The following is a 24033-nucleotide window of genomic DNA, read 5'->3' on the forward strand; positions in this document are numbered from 1 at the left end:
ATCTCCCACAGACTTCAAAACAATCTTCCAAAAAATCAATAATTTCAGCAACATAAAACATCAGACAATCTGTAGGCCTCAAAACCTCACCTTTATTCACAACATTTCACCCAAAAAATATAAAAAAGAAGGCATGAACGACGAAAGAAAAAGTTAAAGTACTTTGTTGCAGGTCGTTTGGATTTATTGCTTTTCAAGAAGAAAAGTTCACGAAAAAAAGAGAGAATTTTCAGCCGAACCAAGAAAAAAAAAAAAAAATGAAAACACATCTCATATGGGAACCTGCTGTTACCTTTAAACTGCAATATCATCTCATAATCTGAATTGATATTGAGCGAGAAACAGAACAGATTTAAAGGCAGGGTGTGTTTCCCGTCGAAAAAAAAAAATAATAGATTTTTATGCAAAACGGCGCTTCTAATATTGATTTCTTTTGAGTCAGAAATCTGAATATAAAACCCATCATCACCACTCTATGCTGATTTTTTTCTATCTGATATTGTACTTCAATGAAATTGCTATTTTTTTTTCGGTACAGAAATATTAATAACGCCATTTTTTTGCGCGTTCCCTCGCTTTTAATACACAGAAAAATAGAAAAATTTTAGAGACAAAAGAGACACATACAATATGAGCCATGCGACGTCAATAAAGGGGGTGGCAAAAAAATTGTTTTCCAATTAATCATGCCGAGCCAATCAAGATTTTCTTTAAAAAATTTGTTTAATTTTTTTGTGTAAAAAATTATTGTGAAAATTTCCTGAATTTTCAACATAAATATGAATCATAGCTTACACACCCTAACTTGCCATATTTCATGTGCTATACCAATTTCAACCATCTTTTTATTTTCACTATCAATTTTACGTCAATCACTAAATTACATGCATACATTAAAAATATTATAAAATTTCAATCTCGATGATTATGTTGATGAGTTGTTTTTGTGGATATATACTTTTAAGTACTTATTAAATAATATAAAACAAAAGACCATCTCAAGAGCTGTGCATACATACATGACGAACATAAAATAAAATATGTCAGATTGTTTGCTGAATGTGAAACTAATCTAAATAAGCCATAGACGCATCAACCCTTCATATAAAATTTTGTATGTACATTAAGTGAGCGAAATATTCTTTTTTTACGTGTATGTGTATTTAAAATTGAATTTGATTGACAGCAATTCATCACCAAACAACCAATGTGTTTCGATTCAAACCCCTTTTTTTCGCAGTGGTTGAGTAGAGTTTTGAGGGATTTTTTTTGGCTGTTTGTTGGGAATGAGATGAGACATTTTGCATATTTAAATATTCGAAATTTAAAATCTTTAAAAATTCAAATATTTTGATTTCATTTAATGAATTAAATTATATTTATTCAATTTTTTAAAAAAATTTACACCATTTAAAATTTCAAATTGATTTAATTTAAAAAATTTAACAAAAATTTCAATTTTAAAATCATTAAATTTCAACAATTCAAACCTATTTAGTCACAAATAAGGTCATTAACCCTCCAATCTTGAACTTGAAATCCCACAAAAACTCTCAAAAACAAAACAACAATTAATCAAATTACAGAAATTCATCCATAAAATTATTCATTTTCACACAAAAATGCAGTCCATCCCGAACCCCTAATTCTCAAAAACTGCATGACATTCACTTCATCTGTTCACTTAAAAAGTATTAAAAATGAAAATGTTTTTGTGGTGATAAGTAATTTTTCATCTTTTACAACGTGAATAAAAAGAAGTAAAAAAAAAAAAACTAAAAATTCCGCTATTTAACATTTAATGGCGCTCAACTCCTGCTGTGGTCTCAAAGTGAGGTCTCTTTTATTGTTGTTGTTACTTGGTAGTAAATTTTTTTTTGTGCTTTAAATGAAAACCACCTGTTTGCGAACATTGGCAAAAAGATATTAAGAAAATGTGTCATTAATAGTCAAATTACTATCTTTTAAGACTTGATTCAATTAGTCTACATTTGGTATGGATTAAAAATGTATATAGCAGTCGGGCAGCAACCAATATCAAAATTGATATGGATTTAATTTTGTTTTTTGAATTTTGAACTTAAATTTGTTTAAATTTGAATAAAAATTCTAAATTTAATTCAAATTGCAAATTTTTCTAAATTTATAGATTATAAATTTTTTTTTTAAATTATTAAAATGAAATTTCAAATTTAAATTTTGAATTGAAATTTTAAAGTTTAAGACCCCCTAACTCCACCTCTGCCACACACCCAGCCATACCAAAAAATTTTTAAAAACTGTTTAAACATAAACAAATTCTTTACGGTGTTTATGCCTAAACATTCATCTCAAATCGATTATTACGGCTTGATTCCGGCACTTTTTACAGACATTGATATGGATGAAAAATCTCATTTGTCATTCTGCACATTTTTTTTTTTCGAAAGAATCAGCACAAATTCATATCAAAGACAAAATTCAGTGATTTAATGCCAGGTTTGAAAGAAAAATGATATTTCCTTCTTCTTGCGTACTCAAAAGTACATGAAAATGACACAGTGATATGGAATATCAAGCATGAGTCTCAAAAAAAAAATGTGTGAACGGAAATAAAGAAAAAGAAAAAGAATCGCGATTTTTTTTCTTCATTTTGCTGTTGTCGTTCATTTGAAATGTTCTTGTCATTTCTGTTGGGGTGGAAAATAAGAAGGAAAAGATTAGACATTGTCACAGATTGTAGGAGTTTTTGTGATAAACTTTTGAAAATATTTCAGGAAATTTCGAGATGAATTTTGTATTTTTTTTTTTTTTTTTGTTGCTGGGTGATGATGGAGGTGATGCGAAAGTAGCTCAGGATGATGTTGAATATTTTGAAAATTTAGATTTCTGTGAAATTTTGATGCTGAAGCTCGTGTTGTGCTTGAAAATTACTTAAAATGGAGATTTTGGTAAATTTTCTACTTGGCTTCTAAATTTTAGGACTTTGAGCTGCATTAATAGCTGATTTTGATCAATTTGCATAAAAATAAATAAGAATTATCAGGTTGTGTTGGTTTGGTAAGCATATGCTTCATTATTACCACTTTATTAACTAAATCTTAAGCATTTAACCTCTAAAATTTGTTGGAAATTCAACTTCTAAGCTCTATAAGATCCAAAACTACTCAATTTCATAGAATAAAGCTTCAAAACTCAAATCCCCACCACGAAAATCTTCAAATCCTTTTCCATATGCACTCATGCCATATATCATGCAATTATCAGATCCAAATAAAATATCATATTTCTTTTTCAACATTACAAAAATAATTTACATCTCTTCCATCCATATTTCTCAAGCATCATCATATCTAATGCAAATATAAATATTCAACAGAACATTATCATTACCGTCGAGATGAAATATAAAAGAGTTGTTGATATATGAACATAAAATTTAATTTTATGTACAATAATCGCACGTTGTAAGGCACGAAGAATTTCTGTATGTTCATTTAAAAAAGAATCAAAGGCTGAAAAACAGTAAAACACCGGTTGATTTCCTGTTATTGTTATTATTGTAGCAACAAGGCAATCGAGCATAATGAACGAGAAACACATACGCAATATTTAAATTCCCGTGAAATTTTGTAATCAGAATCAAAATCTCTCTCTCTTTTCGCCGCAATTGAGGAATTTTTTCGCTGCTAAATACAGTGTGAAGTTATTTTGCAATTAAAATAAAATTGAAATTGAAAAAAAAAGAAGATAATTTGAGGCAAATTTTTTGGTGGTGAAAAATCTGTTTTATTTTTTTTTTTTACTTCTTGTTGCTTTTTTTGAGTGTTTGATGCGTGTGGCTTGAGTTTTGACTAGGAAGTTGGAATGGGATGGGAATTGATGCTTGTTTTGTGGGATTGAAATAATTTTGGGACTTGAAATTGAGAAATTTTAAAAAATTCTACAAAGTTTTGGACAAATTCAACAATTTTTTGACAAATTCTACAAAATATTGACAAAATCTTCAAAAATTTTAACAAATTCTACTAAAATGTTGACAAATTCTACAAAATTTTGATAAATTCCAACAAAACTTTGACAGATTCTGCAAAATATTGACAAAATCTACAATTTTTTGAAAAATTCTGCAGAAATGTTGACAAAATCTTCAAAAATTTTGACAAATTCTACAAAAATGTTGATAAATTCTACAAAAAAGATGGCAAATTTTACAAAATTTTGACAAAATCTTCAAAAATTTTGACAAAAATATTCAAAATCTACCAAAATGGCTTAAATCACCCAGACATTCAGTCAAAACACTCCAAAAAGTCCCCCAAAATTCACATCCAATCCCAAATGTTGAGTGATATAGCAAGAAAAAAAAAGTAAAATCTAGACAAACAATATGCAAATGAGGAACCCATCAAAATCACATTTAGAGCGTAGAAGAACTCTTCAAACAAATTTTCTTCAAGTTTCTTTTCCTCTCAATTTTCATATTTTTTTCAATCGCTTCTTTCCAGGTGCATGCCAATGACACTTTCTAAGACATACACAAAGAAATTTCGAGTCTGTGTCTCTAAAAACCCACAAAAAGTAGAAGAAATTATTAAATAAAAATTAATTGTTATTTTATGTGCTCCTCACTTTTTAATGTGCTTTTCTTCCCTTACTTTTTTTAGTATTATTGTTATTATTCCTAGCTATGCTATTTAAATACCACAGACTTAAAAATATTGGAATGTGTAAAGAACAAATTTTACCGTGAATAAAGAGATTTTGAGGAATTAAAATCATATTCAATTTTTCCACCCATTCATCTATCCATCTATCTATTTGGTTTCAATTTTAATGTAATATAAAGTATATAGTGAGTGTACGGGGAATTCCTTGGTGAAATTTTGTGGGATTTTGAATTAATTTTTAAAATTCTAACCTTAAAATTGAACGGTTTTTAATTATCCTGGAAGATGGTTTTTTAGCCTAGAGCTGTTACATGTCTTAGTCTAGACTGCTTAAATGTGTTCTTGATGCAATTTCCATGCAACACTAGTCTGGTAGCTACACAGCATTTAAATGGCCGAAAATCTGATCCAAGCCCGATTTGACTCTGGTTTTGTGCCGGAATTTATTGATTCTGGCTTGAAATCAGTGTCTTGCTAGTCCAGAACCGGATTCTTGGACATTTTTACGCTGTGCGCCAGGAGACACAAAGCACTATCCGAATGACACACAAATTCTTTTGGTAGCCATTTGGAAGTCACCTGGTGTTCGTAATCAATTCGAACTCTAAATGGACTTCTTTTCCTATTTAGGTTAGCTCAGATTAAGTGGTGGCCATAAGGGTACTCCTCTGCAAGTTGTCATTTGACTTTACCAGTGGTGGTCAACCTGTGTACCGTGGTACACTAGTGCGTCACTAAATGTCATGAATCTTACGTCATGTTTAGTTCTGATCGATTTTAAGCCATCATTTGCAATTAGTTTCACTTAAGACCCATGTTCAAAACTATCTACTCAAAACTTGTATTACAGCCATATCATCCCTATAGTCCAATTCCCTAAAAACTCACTAAAATTCCAAAAAAATCCCACAAAACTCACTCAAAGGTATCGCATCAAGAAGAACCTCAATTTCGCTCAATATGTATCATAATGTGCTTATATCGTTCTCCGTGCCTTTGCCTGATTCAACGTTTTGTTGTTGTTGTTATGCTGCTGTTATGAATAGAGGGTAAAAACGTGAATAATGATAAATCGTTTTTTTGCTTCAAGGATAATTTTTATATTATTTTTTTTTTATATCCACATTTAAAGTCTGACTTTATTGAATCTAAAAAGAATATATCTTTAAACAGCTATTATAACATTTTCTTGTAAAACTTATGATCTGTTGATGTTTATTTATTGACTGTATATATTCGCCTATTTCCTTTGTCTTTTTTTCATCATTAGCATTAATACTTTATTTTGATGGAAGTCAAAAGGTGTATTAAAGAAATTATTAGCAATCAAAAGTTTTTTATGGCTATAGATGCTGGGGATCATGATGTCAGAATTAATTTAATATTTAATAAGAATTTTAAAGTAGTTAATGGATGTAAATAGAATTATTGAATAATTGTGGTGCAAATTTTGGTGGTTTTGTCGATGGAGTGATAAATTATGTTCTGAATTTTGATGAATTTAGGAGAATATGAATTATTTTGGAATTTATATGATGATGTAAAGTTCTAGTGATTAGGAAATGGGAAAGATTGTGTCTTGAAGCAGAATAAAGCATTTTTTATAGCTGAAACCAGAGCTCGAAGTCGATTTCAAGTAGAATTTTTCATTTAAAATCCGATTCGACTTCAAGCTTTGGCTCAAACCACAGAATGAGACCATGCCCTGCTTATGTCTTAACAAACTTGCAGCAAAAACTGTAGGAATTGCAAATTTATGATTCATAAAATCCAAAAGTTATAAAAATGGCAACATTTTGGTTTTTTATTGCAGAAATTGCAATATTTCATTCATAGTTTATTAAAACTTAATTGTTTACTACTTTTTCAATACTGTCTGAACCTTGAAACCAGACAAACTCATCCTTGATTCAGTTAAACCAAGTCATTGCCTTTACAAGATGTTCCTTCTTAGCAGAAATCAAATTTCGGTCGAATTTTGTATGAAAAAGTCAATTCAAGTCGACTCGACTCTTTACAAAATCCTTATCGTTTCAATTCGACTCCATTCTATATAAAATCCGAGTCGACTTCAAACTATGCTTCTTAGTAAATTAAATTGCTCAATTTCATTATCTTAAAGTCTCAAAAACCTTCATATTCATTAAAAACCAACAATTTTTAACCTTAAAACCCAAAATACTCCTCAAAAAGGAAATAGACTTCGCCAACTCTTTAACATCCACATCATAAAACACTCCAAAAGATCAATGAAACTACAAAATTTCCCTTTTTTTCAAAAATATTAAAGTGATGAAAAATAAAAGAATGACGACATTTTTTTTGTTAGATTTCCATCACGTCTGAAATAAAAATTTAAGCATATACAAAACTTTTTTTTACGTGTTTAAAATAATTTCTATTTACTTCCCACAGTTTGAACAACAAAAACAAAAAAGTAAAGACAGAGACAAAAATTTGACATTTTTCTGTACATACATCAAGTATAAAAATTGTAACGTCCGTCAACACACTTTACATTCTTTTTTGCCTTATGTACTTTATTTTAATATTTTTTTTATATTTTCCATGCCATGTTACATTCTATATCCGAAAATGAGGAGAGAGAACCCGACTCGAAAAAAAAAAAATTCAACAGTCATTAATCATTTTTTAGAAGTGCAACGCATTTCAAAAGAAAAAAATTTTCATTTAAATTTGAAATTCTCGTGATAAACACAAGTAAAAATTGTGAGCATAAAGAATAGACATGTAAATGGATAAAAAGAAATCAGATTGAAGGATTTTAAAGTATTATTTTGCCATCAAAAGATTCGGATAAAATGAGAGAGTGAGATGGATAGAAAGAATGAGAATAAGAGTGTAGGATTTAGCTGTAGATGGAAAGCTTCAAACATGATGTTTTTTTTTTGAATTTTTCGACAGTAGGCAACTAAAGCGCATTTAAATTCAGCAGCTTAATATTGTGAATTATTAGGTTTATCTGCTTACCTACTTTTCTGGCTGTACAAATCAATTGCCTCTCTCATATGCAGTCTGAAGCAGTTCTATCTCTATTTGGTATACTAGCCTCAAATTTGGTGACAAAATTTGGTTTTATGATCTTTTTATAGTCAGTGACACTATTCTTAGTTGAAGATCTAGTTGAAACTAAGCTTGTGTAGGAATGAGTTGTTCCCGAATAGCATGGTCGGCAATTGTCTTTGAGTACCTTGCTTGCTTATATCTTACCCGACTGTTAATTACTATAACAGACATTGAGCATGCGTTAATAGCGCAGAAAAATCACTGATGGACCTAAACGCGGTCTCTTTGCCTGTTAGGGCTGGAATCAAGTATATTTAAATGAGCATCATAACTCTTTTTAAGTCTTAGAAGATCAAAACTCACTAAATCAATACTAAAAGTGCACACGTAGCATCCAAGACACTTTCACATCGTTTTGTTGACAGTTAAGCCATTATTGAATCTTCATAGGTGTTCTAACCACTCCAAGACGACCCTTAAGTCCCAAAAAAACTAAATTTGTTGAAGTTTATCCATTAAATTGTCAAAAATGTGTAAATTAAAGCAAAAATTGACTAAAATTTTGTCAAAACTCAAACAATTAGATTGACATTTTCACATTGCCAATTCTAAACAAAGTAGAACTAAAATCCCTTCAAATTATGCATTAGCATCAAGTACACATCAGTATGCTTTCCCGAAATCCCGGCTCCGGTCCGGGTATCGAGAAAGCATACACATCACCCTACCCCAAAATGCTCACTCAAAACTACTCACATCCCACCAATAAATTGCACATTATTTAAAATCATAATAAGAATCTTATCCTTTTTTTACCGCTTTACAACTATGCATAAATACACAGCGTTCTATCAGAACCCGAAAAAAAAGAACAGTAAAGCATTGAACAAAAGAACAACAAAAAATAATCGATAAGAGTCAATGATTGATTACCAACAGACATGACATAAAATTAGGTCATAACATCGCTCTTCAACCTATTCTATTACTATCATTATGTATATTTATATACATATATATTATTTATATAGTGCAAAAGGGATAATAGTAATAAAGCCGCGAAATAAGATCATTATGAAATCGAAGAGAACCCCTCATCGAGCACATACACAGCCGCAAGTCTCTAACACAGTCGCAAATGTTGAAAAAATTAAAAAACAGAAGAAAAAAATCCGTCGGTAAACATATTAAGTTAAATTTATATATTTTTAGACGAATTTGTTGCAGAAAATGGACTACCAAGACGATTACGGACAGCATACACAAATACACAGTTGCTGGAGCTGGAAAAGGAATTTCATTTTAATAAATATTTATGTCGACCGAGACGAATTGAAATAGCCGCGAGCCTAGACTTAACAGAACGTCAGGTAAGGGTTAAACCCTTTTTTTGATGGATATCCATTTATAATAATTTATGGATTTATTTAAAGGTAAAAGTTTGGTTCCAAAATCGCCGAATGAAATTCAAGCGACAGACACAATCAAAAACGGACGACGAGGACTCGAGTAAGGATGACTTTAAGGCTGATGATGATACACAGTCATGCAGTAAGTACCCTTCATCCATTCCGTACCCAAAACATCATTTTCTAATCCTTCAATTTCATTCCAGATTCAAACTCAAAAAAGTCATGTCAAGGTTGCGATTTACCATCAGACGATGTACCCGATTCCACATCAAATTCACGTGGTCAAAATAACAATACACCTAGTGCAACCAACAATAATCAATCAAATATAAATGAACGAACAAATGGTGCAATTTCACGTACAACTCCCAATTCGACAATTGATTTAGGAACGACACCGAATACACAAAATTTAATGAATTCAACGAATATTTCGAATGCGGATTCATCAATTCCATCTACAGGTAGCCTTGATGAGGAGGAGGAAACGCCGGTGAAAATTAAAAAGAAAGATGAGACACATAGTGGAGGTCGTAAGGTATGGAAGATGACTATGATGATGATGATGATGAATGTTAGGGATATATTAATGTAGGGTAGGGTGGGGGGATGATAAATAGAGAAGTTGATTTGATGGAGCAGTCAAGAATGATAAGAATTTGCATAAAGGGAAGTGCTATACATGGGATGAGATTATTTGAATATTTTTTTGGGATTATTCAAGTGGTTTGGGTTGATTTTGAGGTATAGAGCAGGGATTCTCAACTTATGGTCCACGACACACTAGTCCAAACTGATCATGAACTAGCTTGTCGTTGTCTCAACTTCATACTCAATTTCTAATCAATTTCCCCTTTCCATTGCAGAAGAAAGAACCGAAAGTCTCTCACATGTACGCAAACAACGACGTCTATCGTAAAGAAAATGTTCAATCTCCACACGTAATTGGAGCAAAATCAAATATAAATTATAATCGTAATAACAATCAATATCAAAATCAGGTTAAAATAAAAGGACAGCCAATAGCAATGCAAGACGGATATTTTCCAGGTTTTTATCCAAAACATCCACCACCACCGAATATACATCATCAGCCAAACGATGTCATGTTCACAAAACATGAGATTGAGTTTCATCAAAAAAATATGTCATCGTCGCAACAACAACAACAGCAAGCGACAGCAGCCGTTGGACAACAATTTCCGCCATTTCATGGGGCTGTACAAAAATATGATATTCATGAATATGAACAGCAGCATCATAATCTATTGAAAAATGATGTAAATCATAAAATGTCTGGCGGTAATATTCATACAGCACGTCCACCGCCAATTGACTTTCCATCACCGCAGAATGCACAAATGTATTATAATGAAAATAACGCTCAAAATTCACATAATCAATATTATCCGAATGAATTTGATATTGGAAATGATGGTGCAAATTCGGGCAATGGAAATGGCAATAGTGGTGGAAATGGAAGTGGTGGCTATTTCGATCCAAAATCCCAAGCGCATTATTATGAAATGAATTATCATCATCAGCATAGCGGAAATGATTATTCAGAAATGTACGGTCCGAATGCAGTGATAAATGAAAATTGTGAAAACTTTACATCATTCCAACAATATTATGATCATCATCAGCAACATCCACAGCATCCAACACAACAGCAGCAACAAAATTTACATCATCCACATCCACCGCATCACTATCCACATCATATAGCGGCCGCTGCTGCAGCACAACAAAATCTTACTAATCCAGTTGCCACGGCGTATGTTCATCAACAAAATTTCGCATCAAATGCACAAATTCATGGAAATACAAATCTAACGGAAAATAGTAATAGTTCATCTGACTTTAATTTTCTTAGTAACCTTAATGACTTTGCACCGGAATATTATCAGTTGAGTTAGTCGTTAAATGAATTTTAAGAATTTTTTCATTTTTATTTTTAATTTGTAAAGTATGAAAAAGAAAAAAGAATTTTTGAATATGAATCCCTTCACTGCAGCATAAACTTGATGGGGTTGTGCACTTGTGATGTCATAAGTGGGATATCAGGGGATGTAGGACTTGAGGGAGCTATAGAATCAACCTAAAGTTAGGTATACTGTTCCCTAGAAGTGCAATTCGGTGATTTACCGTAAAATAGGTCAAAATCAGCTATCACGGTGCCGTCAGAGCACTCTTAGGTCTAATCCGATAACACGGAGACGTAGGATGTCCTAGTGTGCACGTAGTTCTATTTTTGATTGCTATACTATCCAGCATAACTAAGATATATTCAAGAATCTGTCCAAGATACTAACAGCACCCTAATTTCAAACCAATTCACTGACGGAACCCTAATTTGACCCCCCAAAGTACCCCCTCAATTCAACTCTTCCTCCCCTGCACCTAAACTATTAAAAACACAAACATTAATTCAAATAATTTCTTTTGCTTTAAGTGTCACAGACCTACAATCCTACCCTTATAAATGGACATCACATGTGAACAACCCCTAACACGAATAAGAAATAATTGTAAATTTGAAGTAAAAATGAACTGATTGTAGATGATAAAAAATAATTATTTTTCAGTATGCAGAGAGTCTTCCTTTCTATTTGAGAAATAAAAAGAAAATGTCTTAACAGATTTAACCTTAAAACAGATATTGTAAAATAATAATTATATGTAAGAATTCTCTGCTCACTGACTTAATATGTACTTAATGACAAAAAAATTTTATGTGCAAGAAAAAATTAATGCAAAAAAAAAAGAAAATTTTGTAATATGAAAGTAAATTGAATGCATTATGTACTGAAGAGAAGGCTAGGGTAGGTTTATAAGGTGGGGGAATTGGTAGTTTTGGATGGACATGATGTGGATTTAACAAATCCTAGGACAGATCCTTAATTATATGAGCTCGATGTCAATTGTGTTGGTTAAGCGACTAAAATCGAGTGAAATTCACATCAGATTCAAGACTGTCAAGCAGATCCATAGCAAATGACTATGTCCAATTTTTCCAAATGTAAGAAGATCAGCTGGTTAGTCACACATTGAAATTTTACTCCTAGAACACTAAGATGTCTGGAAACTTAGGACCATGTGGCAAAAACTGTCAAAATTATTACTTAACTACAAGTAAGCAGCCATCTTAGAGCTATATTGACAACAATTGATTGAAATGTGTACAATTGAGCAATCCTAAATAGGGCATATCGGTTAATTGATTAAAAAATCTGGCATAAAGGCTATGAGACTCTAAATTAGTGCAAGATTCAGTTTAAATTTGGCAACATACTAGAGTCATGCCGGCTTTGTTCAGGATTTTGGATCAATTAACTAACTTGTGCTAATCCGGCCTTATTCTGACCAATTCTCTATTATCTTCATATTTTCGCAAAATATCTTAAACACCCTCTAAAGGTCATCCTCAATCATTCCCATTAGACACTTCAAAAACTATTCAAAATATGTCTTAATTGTCGCAATCTTAAGCCTCAACAAAAATGTTCCCAAGAACAATTAAAATTGAGATCTTAAGATTCATTTCTTTATTACTTTAATACAGCCATTAAACCACCATTTGACCAAATAAAAAAAAGTGGGAACTCTTTACTTTTTAATAGCTTTAATTATTCTATTATGTCTGATCTGATTTCGCCGAAAATATGCCGAAAAAAAGAGACTAAAGATGTAAAATGAGATACAACGACTTCCTTGGGAACAACAGCAAATATTTATTCAAATTTTTTTCAACATTAGCCTTAATCTCATGCAAATATTTAACATTCAAGTCAAGGTGATATGAATCGTTTAGTGGAAATAATTGGAGATTTAAGAGAAGTAAATTAGGCTGTAGTTTGGGTTGAGGGCTAGTTTGATGGACTGAGGTTATGGTATTTGGTTATGTTGAGCGCTTCAAGTAACTTTAAGGTAGTTGTAAGTTCCCAGAAGGACATAAAACAAGCGAATATGCTCCTCGAGTGACATGTCGCGTTATATTTCACATTTTGTCATCAAATTTGGCTTAAAAGAGTTGTAACGATGTCAATGAAGTGCATCCTTGTCATTTTCACGTTTCGTCAACATCACGGCAACTTAGTGGTGCGCTAGAGACTCGGGTTTTCAATTCTGAGATGTAAAACTCTAGTATTGACAATGTTGTGCCATTCGGGCTCTTATCTTAACTCATATACCCAATTCATACCTAGACATCGATCAAATATGTCTAATAATCCACTTAAATCCACTTAAAATCTCCAAAACTTCACCCCACCTCTAAAAAAATCAATTTTTGTTACATATTTTTAAAGCATCATCAATGTTTAAGTGGCAATTTATGAAGAAAAATAATAATTTGCTTTCTATTTATTTCATTTGCCATAATGTTTAACTATTATTTTTTGAGAGGCATGAAGAAGAAGAAATGGAATAAAAAAAATGTTGCTTTACTTAATGTTGTGGTATGTAAGAGAATAAATAATGAGTATAAAAATTAATAAAGAATATTTTTAGAATAATTAATAAAAAAAAAAGAAAAAATTTGATTATCACATTCAATAATTAAACTAATGAATAAAAAAAGTAAAAATTAACTATAATATATACATAAATATAGTTAGCTAACGATGCAAGATATGAAGAATTAAGAAAGTAAATCAAGTGTAATATATGAATCTCCCTATTATGTATTTAATAATAAAAGGAAAAATTTTACTGAAAAAACAACAGCTGTTTTGACTTTACTGAACTGATTGGTGCTGAATTTGCTGAATTTCAAAATTTTTAGGATTTGTGAGGCTCTGAAGATGAATTCTATGAACCAATAATATTATATTGACTAGCACAGTAGTGGGCAGCATATGTGCCACAATTTGTTAGTGTTGCCAAGGTGCAACTCGAAAAATAAAAAGTTACCCATCGCTGTTCTAGCATAATCAGGACCCCGAACTAGTCACATTACAGAATAATCATTCTTACGCGACAAAAACTAGGCAATTAGAACACTATTGAACTCTCTACTCCATATGGCTTCCAAATTGTTCCAAATGAAGTTATGTGAAGAATTCATGGAAAGAAGCTGTCAATCAAGACAATATTGCAATTGGAATTGAGAATTGGCAAGTGGTAGTCAACGATAAAACTTGTTTTAGACGACCCTTCCATAGAAGGGCGAGGATCAAAATTGATCTTTATGAGCAGCGAAGTATAGAAAGTAAGTAAACTCATGATATTCTATTTAGACGTCTAACACATCAATGTATAATGATCTATGTACCAGTAAGCTTGAATTTATTAAACAAACAGATTGAAATTCTGTACTCTTAACATTCCATTCATATTCTCGGTCTCCACAGTGTGATTGATCAACAGGGGTCAGTGTGACTGACCAACTTTCAGCCTGGGAATGATAAGTATTGCAAGAATCCATTTTTGATGCTAAACTGTCTAAATAAATGAACATAAGGTGAATAGAACTGAAATTATACTAATATATTTAAAAAGATTTGTAAGATTCCCACATTTATTCCATATTCTTTCAGTGGATCACCAATAATTTTCGTCTAAAAACAGCACTCTTACATTGCTCACAATGGATTTGCTCACTCAAAAACATTTCCCCTACCCTCATTCAAATCACTTAGTTGCTCAATCCACAGAAACAAAACATTCATACAGTTCACCATCAAAACATTTATAATGTTTTCGTCTCTCAGGCGCCACTTCACTTCACTTTCAAACACGTGGTCAACATCCTAAAAACATTTTTACATAAATATTTTTATGCAATATGCTGCAGACAGTTTTTTTGCTACTAGACACTTTAAATTATTTTTATTTTTCAAAGAGATAAATTTTTGTCATCTCCAGAAAAATGAGAAGAACCGAGAGAGATTCCTTTATCGGCGCCATCAAAGTAAAGAAAATTCTTTTTTTGTGATGCAATTTTTAAGTGACTTTTGCCGTTGAAAGGAATTCTTATTTTTGTTTTATTGTTTTAGATGTATGCTAAATAGACTGTGAAATTTATTTTGTGTAGCTACTGAAGATTAATGAAATTTAAATTGTGAGATGCATGCTGATTTTCTGATGGATTAATGAATATTGAAAGAGAAAAATGAAAATTTTTCCCACATTTTCCCCTTCGTGACTTTTTTCATATTGATGCGTTCTCGTGGTTTTGATTGGCGATTGAATTGAGTGGGGATAAATTTCCATATGGAGCTGCTTTCTCTAAGCAAATGAAAATACAGAAATAAAGTTGGGAAGTTATTGTGATGCGTGTGGCAAGGGAGCATTTTTTGTTAGATGTTGCTTTGTCTTAGCTATGCTTTTATTATGTTATTATTCTATAACAGCACAAATCAGTAAAATGATCAAAAATTCAAACTAAGGCCTTCGTAATTCTGATTTGGTGCAAGATTCGATTTGAAATCGGAATTATATCAGAGTCTTCTCGGCCTGGTGACAGAATCGAGAGACGGACATGTTCTATTCAAGAATATCCAAGAAGATTCAACAAAGAATAATTCAGAAACGAGACCATGACCAATTAAAAAAAACATTCTATCTGGGTCGTCCATAGTATGGCACAGACAATACAATAGTATTGCACTCTGGTTTGATATTCTGATTTTAAGTCAATCCAGCATTTTGTGACATCCTAGGAAATTGCCATTCGTAGGCGCTGTTTGGCACTAATTATATCTGCTTAACCGTCGTTTGGATAATGTTTGACAGAGACAGTAATAGAATTACATGGAAAACCTTTTAATGTAATCTAAATTCTACATAGAAGAGCTAGAAGTCGAATAAGATTTTGTATAAAAGAACCGGCTTGAGTTGGCTAGACTAGGCTCTAGATCTGCTATTTAGTAAAATCTTTGTCAAAATTAGGAATAAAAGACCTAACCGAAGATTGACTCCTTAGGAGTAGATTCTAGGATCATCCAAGTCGGATGAGTATTAAAATGCAGACTTTCCAAGTGCAGAGCAATTCAGAGCTTTCTAGACATCAACTCTATCAGAATTTGTAGTTTCTGTAAGAATTATCAATATATTAATTCAGACAAACTGCCCACATACTCCCACCAACCATCCAAAAATCAGCTAACCAATCCATAATGCCTCCGATCAGAGAGTTCATTAAAAATCGAACTAATAATTTTTTTCTTCTTTTCTTCTACTCTCTTTTCTTCTATTTTTTGGGAGCCTTTGAAAGTTTGACGACATTGAGACAATTTGAATGAGATAGTTTATGTGACTTTTTAAATGGTCTTGTGTAACATGATCGCAAACAAGACCAGAAGATGTGAACAAGAGAAAAAATTTAATAAACCAAAAAGAAAACTGATGTTTTCGGTGTCGTGTATAATGAATAAGTAAGCAGTAAAGCACATCCCGCCTCCAAAATGAGAAGAAAAAGAAGAATTATGAAAAAAAAGATGAAGCATAGAAGAGAAATAAAAAAAAATCTTATGTATGCATAGATCTCAGTTGAAAATTTCACGTTAAGCCAATTAGTCGGGATACAAATTGAAGTCAATCGAGTGAAGTGCCATTTTGAATTAATTGTTTCAATTTGTACTTTTTTTAAGTGATTTTTAATGACCAATTAATTGTTGAGCTTTTATTCTTCTTAATTTCGAGGATTTGTTCTCACGAAAAATAATAAATAATAATAATGATTAACAATCATCAAACTGGATATTATGACATGGACAATAATGTTGTTATTGGTGACAATTCAAGTGAAGTTGATGTGCTTAATACGACGCCGTTCTCTGTTCGTGATATATTAAATATTGCTAATCAAAATAATGATGAAAATATTTATCAAGATCCAATGAATTCGACGGAATTATTTTCGCAAAAATTTTATGGAAATAGCTGTGGATCGTCTTATGGTGCTAATAGTGGACAATATAAAAGGTAGTGAGTTTAAGTCAAATGATGGTTTTGGTATTTTTTTGTGATCTTTTTTTTGTGGATTATTTGAAATGGAATTTCCTATGTTGCTAAATTTGGCGGATTATTACAGAAAAATGTTAAGGCTTTATTCAAAATTCACAGTGATTTCAGCGATATTTAGTGAATTCCTTTGAATTGAAACACTTACTTGCTTTACTTTGGTGATATAGATCGATTGCGAAGTTTTGAATTCCTTAAATTGTGCCTGAAGCTGTCTTAAGTTTGCCAAAACTAATATCAAGTGCAATACTGTGTCTCTATCAACAGTTTAAAAAATTGAATATAAAGACCCTTATTAAGTTGATTTTTGTTAAAATCAAACTACGATTAATCTTTTACTGTCTAAAACTAGCCTGAATAGCAGAAGTCGATTAATAAATTCAAAATCCATCACAAGTTTGGCATGAATTTTAACATAATGTCAGGTTTAAATCAAATCTGGTGACAAGTCAGAGTCTTAATAGCCTGAAGCCGAATTTTTGGTATTTCTTCATATTGATAAGAGCTTATTTAGAAACAAAAGTCAGCCACCTATCAAACAATGGCATATATTATAAAAATTTGAGGACACTCATCTTTCGAGTTGACTGATTTTTAGATAATGTGCTATTGATTCTTCAAATTTGCAATATTTGAATTCAAAATCTTGTCTAATTTCCCACATTTTAAAGAAATTAGTGACTAAACTACCTCAAATCTGATCAAATTGACAATCAATTACTACAAGTTCATTTAAAATCCACCAAAAATTCATCTAAATCCACAAACTTAATCAATATCACTAACCAACTTTCATCTCTCCCCCCTAACAGCTTTCGTACATCAAGTGATCAAATGGGTCTCTACGACTACTCATTCAACAATAATTACCTCCTCTTCCAAAACACCCCATCCAATTTTTCAAATTTCGAATATGGAACATCAAATTCATCACTTTATCATGACTACAATCCAGTGTCAATTCCATCTTATAATCATTTTCCCACAACGTCCTCAACGCCAATTTTTCCATCAACAAATATTCGACATTCAAATGTTCCAACAACTGTTGATAATGTAAACAAGTGCCAATCACAAATTAAGAATGACTCGTCGTCGAGTTCAAATTCAGAGTCGATGTCAGTAGGGAAAGTGCAGACAATTGTACATAATACATCCGAGCATGTACAGGAATTGAATCAGATGTGTCAAATTAAGGATCCGAAGGAGTTTGATAAGAATATGAACAGTAAGTTTTGGTTTTGGTGTTAACAGGGTCGATAAGGGACAATTGGGGAAGTTAGAGGGCATTTGGGTATTGACACTTCATATAATTCTCTAAAATTTCAACTATTCCTTCCAGAAGACACCAACACCCACGTCGTTACATCATCGTCGTCATGCGGAAAGTCAGGAAAGGCAAAATCAAAAAGGAAACCTAGGATTTTATTTTCGCAATCACAAGTAGTTGAGCTGGAGAGGAGATTTAAAATTCAAAAATATCTATCAGCCCCAGAACGAGAAACGTTAGCGAGTAATTTGAATTTGACTCCTACGCAAATTAAAGTGAGGATTTTTGAGTTAATAACTTGATTTAGGTTGAGGATGGTTGAGAATTTTGGAAATTTTGACTGATTTTCATGCCTTTAAGCGGGTTTTTGGTGTGGGAACTGTCTTCCCGAAAGCAACATGACATAGAAATGGGTGACAATCCTGTCTAAGTCCGATTTGACCCGAAACTGAGTCTTTCCCTGATCCGTTGTATCGAATTTAGCCTGCAGCGTGAGTCACGTTTGCTTGCGGCCTGATTTTCGATCATTTTAATGTCATGTGCTTTACGGACTGTTTCATCTTGAAGCTTGCTTAATCCAACCGGGTAGCGGACACCGAATTGTTCCCACAACTTTTCGGGAAGCTTATCAAAATTTTCAAAAATTAGTTAATTTCCTGCATGAATTTCCAATCTTTAGGCTCCAATGTTGGACAGCCTTCTCTGTCAGAAGAATTCCACTTGACAGTATCCCTCGTCATACACCTTGTCCATCACTGTCTTAAACCACATCATCCCACAATTCCACAAATTTCTAACATTTCCAACATTTTCTCCCACAGATTTGGTTCCAAAACCGTCGATACAAATCAAAACGCCTCCAAATCGAATGCGGCATTCAAACAGTCTCAACCGGAAGCTCAAAATCAAAGGACCCTGCCAAAAATACATCAACAAAGTCCAACTATCAAACACCCCCAACAAATATCAACATCGCAACCCTTCAATCGTCATTACAACCTCCATTTTCATACAGCAACAACAACATCTTCTGGTAACATTGCACTTTCTTTGTTCTTATGGATCCCGAAAAGGAAGTCTGAGGAATTATGTCTTTTTTTTTGTACTTTTTATATTATATTATACATACATATGAGAATCTATTACAGTTGAATGTAAAAATTATGAAAAAAAAATCTTTTAAGAAGTAAAAAAAAATATTTTAAGAAAAATTTATGAAGACTATCGCGTTGTATTTCTTGTTGTTCAAAAGGGCATCTGTTTTATTTTGTGTTACTCTCCTTTCGGCTGCTTACTGTCGGCTTCAAATCTCAAATGCGATAACCCAGCAATATATTAAATTCACATAACTTTTCTTCTTTGTTTCTGTGTGCTGTTTGCTGTGTTTTGTTGGATGAGAGTCATGTTGGATGGCTGGATGATTGGAAATTTGTGTAGGATTAGATGAACAGTTTCTAAGCTGAAAGGAAGTTTTGTTGTAATTTGATTGATTGGTTGCTGATCGATGACATTTTTTATAGGAATTGTCTTTTTTGCAGTTATGTAATGGCTATGGTGCCTTGCTAGAAATGGCTGACAATTCTGCACCAGGCCGACGTAACTCTGGCCTTAGACTGGATTTTATCGAATCTAACGTGAGGCTACAGTCACGTTAGCTTGAACAGTATATTGAATAGAAAAAGAAACTGACTTTCTGACTGAATCGATCCAAAATCCGAAACTAAGCAAGCGTGACTCTTGAATCATGCTTGACAAGTTAGGGTCAAACCATTTAATCGATTTGTGCAGTTCAGGATACTTAGAGCCAGTTAAAAAAGACGATTAAACACGTCAATTGAATGCATATTGGCGTGGTGGCAATATTCAAATGCGTACCGATCGGGTTTGTGTCAGTTAAGGAGCACTGAATTTAAAAGTGCGTTGTAACTGTCAATCCTGTTTTAAGGAAGTTATAAGCTCTAAATTGACCTCAAAAGGCTTGAATACATAAACGATTAGCTTGGTTCATCCAAAATAGCACAGGTTGGTTAATAAATCTAAAATTTGGTACCAGACTGATCTGACTGTAGCATGGTACTGGATTTAAATCAAATTCGGTACCGAAAAAGGGTCATGCCGGCCTACTCTCGGATTTTTGACCGATTAACTAGTTTGTGACATTTGAGTGTGTTTGTTAAGGTCAACATCCAACCCTATATATCATGTTCCTGTCAAAGGCTTAATTTACTTTCATTCTCCCCAAAAAAACTGTTTATTTCATTTCAATATCCTCATACCTCAAATGCAGGTATAGGATTATCTTTATTTACCATAACGGTTGTTTGATATTACATATTATAGATAATAAGTACAAATAATTGGCATTGATACGTGTAAGATAGTTCATCGTAATTAGTATAATTATAAGGTAGCATTTACATCAGCATAAGAGGAACAACTGTTAGTTCAATAATGGTCGAACTATGACACTTTTTATTTTATTAATTTTAGGCGGTTTATTGATTTTCGGTCGTTTTGATATTTCCACTTCATCACTACCACGTGATGAGCTTGGATAAGCAATGTTAGCTTCTTTTTGTTTACTTACTGGCTTACCCAGTCTCTCGAAAATGCTTTTTTTATTAACTCTCAAAGACTTACTCATTTTACTGTCACGGATTTCATTTTTTTTCTCTACATTTTTTTCCCCTTTGCAAGTATTTCAATTTCACTGCATGTGCACGAGATTAAGTCATTCTTAATCACAATTCGTGTCAAAGAAGCACTCTCATTTCTATTGACTACTGCAGCCTCGAATCCCAGTGCCAGGAGTTTTGGAACGATGTGAATAGTTGAGGAACAGTAAGTGATATCTCGATAAGCCTTATTCAGTCTCTTAACCAGAGCGTCACTCAGATCGAACTTAGAAATTACAAACCGTAAGGCAAAATGATTGACACAATTCGGATCAGGTTCAACACGAATCCCAGATAGCTTTCCAGTAGGTAGTAATTGATTGTTTATTTGAGAATCTAAAAATTTTTTGATTCTCAAATAAACAATCAAATTTAAATTTGATGAATCTTTCAAAAATGCGTTCTAAACCTCCTTCAACCCCTTCTAACCAACTATCATTCCTTACTCAATTTTATCTTCGGCTGCTGTTCAGTCATTTCTACTTCTGCTATAGCAAACATGAAAGTTTCTCTTCTTATTATTTCATTTTTATTATTTTTAAAAAAAATATATTTTTTCATAAGCTGTTTTTCTGTTTTTTATTCCCAATCACTCATTTTTTTTATTTCAGTCATTTGTGGCTAAATTTGCCTCTGGAATTTAATATCAACCATTAGATTGAAATGGAACTGCGTTCATATGAACTGCTCAATGTTTAATTTTTCTGATCTGTCTTTATGACATGATATGGAGGGGATTTAATTGTGGAAAATGTCACTGTTTATGGCTATTAAAGAGAAATTCTTATGGATGTATGTATGTCGACATCCGAGAAATCAATGAATGATTTTTATGGCATTAATGTAAATAAAAATATTAATTTTCATGTATTCTATGGAAAATCTATAAATAATGCCACAACAGTGGTTGACTTTTATCGGGATTTTGTTTGTTTTTTCTCAATCACACTGCTTTGTTTGATTAAGCTTAATATGATTTAATTGTTATTTGAAGACTTGTGAGATATATGTGGATTGTTGTAGTATTGACCTGATAGTGACCATTATGGGTGTTTGAGAATTCGAACTTTATGATGAAATTTAAACTCATGTCCTCTTAAATGGCGTGACTCTGGTATGGTGTCGAATTTGGAAAGTTTCGGATTCGGCTGATATCGGATCCGGCACTAAGCCAGAGTCACACAAACCTGAAGTGGGCTTTTTAGCATTGACAGATTTAGTTAATTGTGCACAAAGAAAAGTACGAGACAAAGAAGTATACACATGAGTACACGCATGATAAAGAGTAAAACCTCAAGAATAAGGAAATACCCAATCTTTAGCTTCTCTTTAATTTACTATAGCAATTCCCTTATCTTAATGTAAAATGAACATTAGTTGACCATTAAAACTTTTATAAATTGCATAACCTTCTCAATAAAATGATCGAATGATCAAGTCAAAATTAGTTTCCGTAAATAATATTGATGATTTAGAGAATCTATCGACTTTATGTTCATTTTTGGCTTTTTCTTATAACTATGCTCTCATATATATTAAGTTTCAAGTGACTGAAAAGATCGTCCAATTTGGGGGTTGTTACGATGTTATGGAACAACTTGGAACGAATTTTGAAACAATTTGTGAAGAAAACTGGCCAAAAATTAGTCTAAACTGCACGACAATGACCAGGTTTTGGGAATTCTAATTACTGCCTATTTTCGATTCCAAGTGCAATACTGTCTCTATCGATAGCTTCCTTCCATGAGTTTTTTGTGCGTCGACGTGATCTTTTGTCACCCATAAATTCAAAGCGCCATACAATTCGAAATAATTAATCACCAAATCATAAATCGGACTAATTTCAGCATTACTCAACATCCAAACAAACTCTTCAATACTTTCATCAAACTTCCAATACATTTTCCAACTAGTCAATATTTTCTCCCCGATCATTCACCCAAAAACTTCTAAGAAAATCAGCATTTAACATTATACATCATGAGTTTTACAATTTCCGATTTGAGAAAATTCAGTGATTAACAAAAAATTGATGAAGTCCAGCCACTTTTCTGAGTAGAATGGAAAATAAGATTTTTGCCAACATTTTTTCAACTGTAATCTTTTCCAGCTGTAAAAGTGATGAAAGAAAATGAGTTCATAAGTTGAATAGATTCTTTCAAGTATTGGTTTTTTGAATTTTTTGGGGTATTAAAAAATTATCCCAGACAGTTTTGACCTATTGACAGGTCAGGCCTGTGGTTAGTTTTAAGGTTGAAGGTTTAGCATCAGACAATCTTACTCTAGTCAGCAGCAACTTTCAATTTCACAAATGCGCTCCATAACCCCACTCAAAAATTAATCATCATGTTCTCAATTTCTCCCATCAAATGGATGTATACTGTATATTTTATTTGAAAGTGATCTCTTTGTTTGTTGGATATTTTAAGGGTGATCGATTTTTCATATTTTTAACATTCTATTCTCCCACACATATTTTCAACATCTAGTTCTATTGTCTGACATCATCTATTTATTTGTGTGTATTTGTAAATGTTTAGTTATTGAATATTAAATTTCATATTTTGCATTATATCGATGATATCCATTAAATATTTAATATTTTTATTGTTTATTTCAAGCTTTATTATTGCCTTCTTCTTGTTCTGCAAGGGGTCGAGAACCTCAACAGATTTTCAATGAAATTTGTTTACTTTTTATGGATTTATTTATACAACACTTGAGCATCCTTTAAACACCAACAAGTGTTAGAGGTACAAGTGCTACTTACATGCTATTGAGTGATTTTTAGACGAGTTAGATGTTGGAGTGAGGTAACGGATTTATGAAATTTGAAAACATTTGAATAGCTTTTGGGAATGGAAGAGTGAAACATTTGAGGGGTTTAGGTGTGCATGATTATATGGTTTGAGATTATTTTTCTTTCATAAGACGCACATCTTTTGGAAAGGGAAAAAGCATGTTTGCTGTGCATTTGAAAGCAACGTATTTGAAATTGAAAATTGAATTGATAGACATTTTTAAAGGGTAGT

General features: G+C 32.2%; 2 protein-coding genes across 5 annotated transcripts in view; both read left to right on the forward strand.

Moving 5' to 3' along the window:
• The window catches only part of pb (homeobox proposcipedia), a 48720-nt gene extending 37272 nt beyond the window's left edge, over positions 1-11448 (forward strand). Inside the window, exons 2-5 of one of the 2 annotated variants that reach the window (XM_070634808.1) lie at positions 8904-9046; positions 9110-9227; positions 9292-9626; positions 9955-11448. In XM_070634808.1, coding sequence (XP_070490909.1) covers positions 8904-9046; positions 9110-9227; positions 9292-9626; positions 9955-11007 — 1649 coding nt within the window. In that variant the 3' untranslated portion in view covers positions 11008-11448. Of the gene's footprint in view, positions 1-8888; positions 9047-9109; positions 9228-9291; positions 9627-9954 lie in introns of both variants that reach the window. The other variant, XM_070634807.1, reaches the window with a different exon arrangement.
• Positions 11449-16616: 5168 nt separating this feature from the next.
• Positions 16617-19507, forward strand: LOC139086375 (muscle-specific homeobox protein tinman-like). Of its 3 annotated transcripts, none has more exons than XM_070634809.1 (4): positions 16617-17020; positions 17869-18284; positions 18399-18601; positions 19148-19507. In XM_070634809.1, exons 1-4 carry the CDS (start codon positions 16770-16772, stop codon positions 19361-19363), a joined length of 1086 nt encoding a protein of 361 aa, XP_070490910.1. In that variant the 5' UTR covers positions 16617-16769; the 3' UTR covers positions 19364-19507. The 3 variants fall into 3 exon arrangements, with proteins under 3 accessions (XP_070490910.1, XP_070490912.1, XP_070490911.1); XM_070634811.1 differs by having other exon boundaries at positions 18402-18601; XM_070634810.1 differs by having other exon boundaries at positions 16617-17017.
• The last annotated feature ends 4526 nt before the right edge of the window (positions 19508-24033 follow it).

This window comes from Chironomus tepperi, unplaced genomic scaffold (assembly GCF_022539635.2).
Source record: "Chironomus tepperi strain 1889 unplaced genomic scaffold, CSIRO-AGI_Ctep_v1 contig_85, whole genome shotgun sequence".
In the NCBI taxonomy this organism is placed as follows: domain Eukaryota; kingdom Metazoa; phylum Arthropoda; class Insecta; order Diptera; family Chironomidae; genus Chironomus; species Chironomus tepperi.

What these genes read in the sequence shown, in the direction of transcription:
- LOC139086375 (XM_070634809.1), top strand. Translation starts at nt 16,770, where the DNA reads ATGATTAACAATCATCAAACTGGATATTATGACATGGACAATAATGTT. An exon ending in AGTGGACAATATAAAAGGTA is followed by an intron (nt 17,021 to 17,868) that starts GTGAGTTTAAGT and finishes CCCCCCTAACAG; the next exon opens with CTTTCGTACATCAAGTGATC. An exon ending in TGACTCCTACGCAAATTAAA is followed by an intron (nt 18,602 to 19,147) that starts GTGAGGATTTTT and finishes TTTCTCCCACAG; the next exon opens with ATTTGGTTCCAAAACCGTCG.